The sequence below is a fragment of the Arachis ipaensis genome, chromosome B09 (assembly GCF_000816755.2).
Source record: "Arachis ipaensis cultivar K30076 chromosome B09, Araip1.1, whole genome shotgun sequence".
Classification (NCBI taxonomy): domain Eukaryota; kingdom Viridiplantae; phylum Streptophyta; class Magnoliopsida; order Fabales; family Fabaceae; genus Arachis; species Arachis ipaensis.
Genome location: NC_029793.2, coordinates 145450599 through 145455127, shown reverse-complemented (window position 1 = coordinate 145455127; position 4529 = coordinate 145450599). Strand labels below are relative to the sequence as shown.

Here is a 4529-nt window from a genome sequence, read left to right as displayed (position 1 = left end):
ACGACGGGGATAGAAGGGTTAAAGGGAAAAATTTTGAATTAGGTAAAAATTAGGGGTAAAAGGCCATATAAAATGAGGATTAGTTACTAATGATTAAATTGCATTATTAATTTAGATTAAGCCAAATAAACAGCCCATTGTATAAATTATATAAATATCTCATTGTCTTAAGATACATAGCATTCATGTTCTTATTTATTTATTTATCTTTTATGATTATTATTATTATTCACGCAATTACTTTCCATCAAATTCTTTTTAATTTTTATAAATACAAAACAATAATGAAATTTTACGGGAATGAGATATCAATTCAAATTTCACTTAAAACACCTTAGCACAAAATTTCATTTCCAAGTTTTCTCATTTTATTTTATTACTTTGTTTGTTTTCAAACTAAGCATAATATTTAATGTTATTGGATTATTCACATATATCCAACCGAAAGAGAGAATTTACTCAATTTAGTACATCAGCCAATAATTTTTATTTTTCAATTCCCAAAACACCCCTCCCTCTTTGTCACTCCTTCAAATGAATCCCAAGTTCCATGTTCTCCTTCTCTCTCTCTCTCTCTCTCTCTCGTCTCTACCATTTCTGTTAACACTTAACAGAGCTCACACATACAAGGACGCACACAAGAGCCTTCTTCTTCGTCTTCATGGAGCTTCACAAGCGCCACGTCCACAGCCTCTCCGAGAGGAAGGGCCAGAAGCGCAAGCTCGATGACCAGCTCCATGCCAACCGCCAGATCTCGCCGCCACCGCCAACGGCCGACGAGCGCGCCGCCATCCTCTGCCAAGCCTCTGACCAGGTCCGCGTCCTTGACTCCACCTTCACGTGGAACGAAGCCGATCGAGCTGCCGCTAAGCGCGCCACTCACACGCTCGCCGATCTCGCCAAGAACGGTAAGTTCCTATGCCTCGCCTTCGATATACTCTTCCGTAGCTCCTTTTCCCTTGAATTTCGGCGACGGTTGAGGTGTTTCTTATCTTTGCTGCATGCATGTGCTCTTCTGTGAATCGTTTGATTTGCAGAGGAAGTTGCTAACGTGATTGTCGAAGGAGGCGCTATTCGAGCTCTGGTTAGGCACCTTCAGGCGCCACCTATCGGCGACGACGACCGTGTGCAGAAGCCGTTGCCGTTTGAGCATGAGGTTGAGAAAGGGAGCGCTTTCGCACTAGGACTACTTGCCGTCAAGGTAACTTCGTTTTGTGCAAGTTGTGAGTTATTTGAGCTGCTGGTTCATGTAATTCTGGCATTCTGCTAGTTGAGATCGATTTTGTAGGATGATAACGATCAATTGTAAATTTGTAGCGTATTGGAGGAAGAGTTTCCTTTGTTAAATTAGCTTTATCGATGTAATTATAAATTGTATTCTTCAATTTGAATTGAGCTGCCGCAGTACTTTTTGGCTATATGATGCCTTGATTTTAAAATAGAGAGAAGCAACAAAGATTATGCCTGTGGTTGCAATTTCTGCATCTGCCTATAGAATTTTGATCATGATGATATCTTGAATGGAGTTGTTCCTGAATCCGCAGGCATGCATTTATTTCAAGGTGTTACATGGAAATGTTGATCAACTGTCAATTGCAATTTTGTTCTTTTCCAAGTGTTTTTGTTCTACTATTGGTTACTCCAATCCCCTTTCAAAGAAATGATATCAATAATAACAATAATAATAATAAACAAAGAAATCATAGGAAGGGACTATGCATATTTGTGATAAGACACGATGTTTTTAATTGATTGAAATCTAGAAAATATTGTGGTAATGATGCATATGGTTACAAATTCCAGATGACATCAAGAGCCTTCTAGTAATTCTTTGCACCTTAAGCAAATCTAGGCGCTGTCACTTTTGACCAGACTTTATATCACGTATATGGTACTATGTATATAATGTAATTGCTTTCCAACTTTTTAATTAGAACTAATACTCGGTTTTTTCTAATTTATTTAAAATGATTTCTACAGCCAGAACATCAACAGCTCATTGTTGACAGTGGTGCCTTGATTCATCTTGTTGATCTTTTAAAGAGGCATAAGAATGGTTTAACTTCTCGTGCCATTAATAGTCTCATTCGTAGGGCTGCAGATGCCATCACTAATCTTGCTCACGAGAACAGCAGCATTAAAACTCGTGTCAGGTTTAGTTCTCCAATATTATCCATACAAACATAGTTCCTGTTGTTTAGTTCTTAACAATATTCTGAATAATATATTGACTATTTGACTTAATATTTAGGATGGAAGGTGGAATTCCACCACTTGTTCATTTGCTTGAATTTGCAGATCCAAAAGTACAAAGAGCAGCTGCTAGTGCACTGCGAACCCTGGCTTTCAAAAATGATGAAAATAAAAATCAGGCAAGTGATTTCTGTCTAAAGTTGGGTATTTATATTAGGTTGTATATGGTACCACTGTATCAGTAAGTCACACCATTTCATGGTTTGCCAGATCGTTGAATGCAATGCTCTTCCAAATCTAATTCTAATGCTTCGCTCTGAAGATGCAGCTATTCATTATGAAGCGGTATTGCCGGAGCAACTTTAATATACAGATGCTAATTCTTGCAATAATTTGAGCTCTGTGTTCTTTTACATAACTTATTTCAGTTATCTGGCATATGCAATGAATTGGATTGTATTACAGGTTGGTGTGATTGGAAATCTGGTTCACTCTTCCCCTAATATAAAGAAAGAAGTTCTTCTTGCTGGAGCTTTACAACCGGTTATTGGATTACTTAGGTATATGGCTGCTCTCTGGATCCTAACAAACTGGAATGCCGTCTCCTCCCCTTTTGTTCTCAAAGTTTTTGTCCCCCCGCAATGATTCCCCACCGTCAGCGTGCATTAATGTATTCTACATGTTTATGGAACAGCTCGTGCTGCTCTGAAAGCCAGAGGGAAGCAGCCTTGTTACTTGGACAGTTTGCAGCAACTGATTCAGATTGTAAGGTAATAAAGCATATTTTTAAGTGTGAATTGGTTTGTGTTATTATACCTTAGGACTTTAATGGAAGGGAAAGGAGGGAAGTTCTTTAGGAAGGGGCCCTTATGATACTTTTATGCTTTTTGCCTTTGAAGAGGTGAGGAAGGATGACAGTTGACTACTGAAATTTTGTTGGGTCAGCCGTTTACTCCTCCAACTTCCAAGTTTGGATTGCTTTGTGTTATTTAAGTTTTCCTTTTTGGTTGTTAAATAAAGATTCCATTGGTTGTAGACTGATGGATAAGAGAGCTTCTATGCTTGCGATAATGCATCATATATTGTAGATTTAAGCAAGCTTTGGTATGCAATTATGTATATTTACCACTGGTCTGACTGTCCGAGTCTTGGTCCCTTTATAGGTTAACACATCTGGTTTTTTAATCCCAAAATTTTCTGCTCAATTTGGGTTTTTAGTAGTACATATCGTTTCCACTTAATAAGGTATTGGTCCAAAATCATAAATTGGTGGAAACTGCAAGAACTGAAATCTGATTCAAACTTAGATTTTATCTCCTTGGTATAGTCCTTACCATTTAAACTTACCTTTATCTTTAGGTTCACATTGTACAGAGAGGTGCTGTCCAGCCATTGATAGAGATGCTTCAATCTCCAGATGTACAACTCCAAGAAATGTCTGCCTTTGCGTTGGGGAGATTAGCCCAGGTTATTCCTTTGGTTCTTTTTCTAATTTCTATGCTTTAATTAACTTGTGCAAATTAAGAATGAGAATTTCTTTGGCGAAGTGTGGAGATTATAACTAAAATTTTTGTTATAACAAAAATCAGGACACACATAACCAAGCTGGCCTTGCACATAATGGTGGCTTGGTGCCATTGCTGAATCTTCTTGATTCAAAAAATGGGTCTTTGCAACATAATGCTGCTTTTGCTCTTTATGGCCTTGCAGATAATGAGGTACGATGTAACTGGGAATTCTTGTGTGATGGTTATTCTTTTCTTAATTACTTGAAAAGCATGTCACTTGTAAAATTAATTGTTCTCTGTTTTTTACTTGATTATTTATTTTCTGCCATAGGATAATGTGTCCGATTTTATTAGGGTTGGTGGAGTTCAGAGGTTGCAGGAAGGAGAGTTTATCGTTCAAGTAAGTTTTCCACTTCATTTGTTAAAACCTACACCAGCTCTGATTTCGTTGGTTATGCTGACGTTCCCTATATTAGTGGGAATCAAAGTACTTAGCGTTTGTATGTGAATATTTCCAACTTTAAGGTCTTGAAGTAAACAGACTAATGGACCTATATTGAACTATATGTAATTGTTTTCTGTTGCAGGCAACTAAAGATTGTGTTGCAAAGACATTGAAAAGATTAGAAGAGAAGATTCGTGGCCGTGTAAGCACATTGCACATTCACATGTTATGTTTAATGTTTTTTTGTTGTCATTAATACGGGATTGGGAAATGATGGTGGTGTTATTATACTGATAATTTGTTTTAAAATTATTTTGTTTAAATATGTAATATTTTAATTTTCTGCTTGTAGGTGCTGAAGCATTTACTGTATCTTGTATCTT

The 4529-nt window shown here is 37.2% G+C and overlaps 1 protein-coding gene across 1 annotated transcript in view; it reads left to right on the top strand.

The window, feature by feature from the left end:
• The window catches only part of LOC107616115 (ARM REPEAT PROTEIN INTERACTING WITH ABF2), a 7297-nt gene continuing 3233 nt past the window's right edge, over nucleotides 466-4529 (top strand). Inside the window, exons 1-12 of the mRNA XM_016318113.2 lie at nucleotides 466-908; nucleotides 1038-1201; nucleotides 1981-2153; nucleotides 2252-2372; nucleotides 2464-2538; nucleotides 2659-2753; nucleotides 2888-2963; nucleotides 3553-3660; nucleotides 3783-3911; nucleotides 4033-4101; nucleotides 4289-4348; nucleotides 4499-4522. Of these exons, the coding sequence (XP_016173599.1) occupies nucleotides 662-908; nucleotides 1038-1201; nucleotides 1981-2153; nucleotides 2252-2372; nucleotides 2464-2538; nucleotides 2659-2753; nucleotides 2888-2963; nucleotides 3553-3660; nucleotides 3783-3911; nucleotides 4033-4101; nucleotides 4289-4348; nucleotides 4499-4522 (1341 nt within the window). The 5' untranslated portion in view covers nucleotides 466-661. The remainder of the gene's footprint in view (nucleotides 909-1037; nucleotides 1202-1980; nucleotides 2154-2251; nucleotides 2373-2463; nucleotides 2539-2658; nucleotides 2754-2887; nucleotides 2964-3552; nucleotides 3661-3782; nucleotides 3912-4032; nucleotides 4102-4288; nucleotides 4349-4498; nucleotides 4523-4529) is intronic.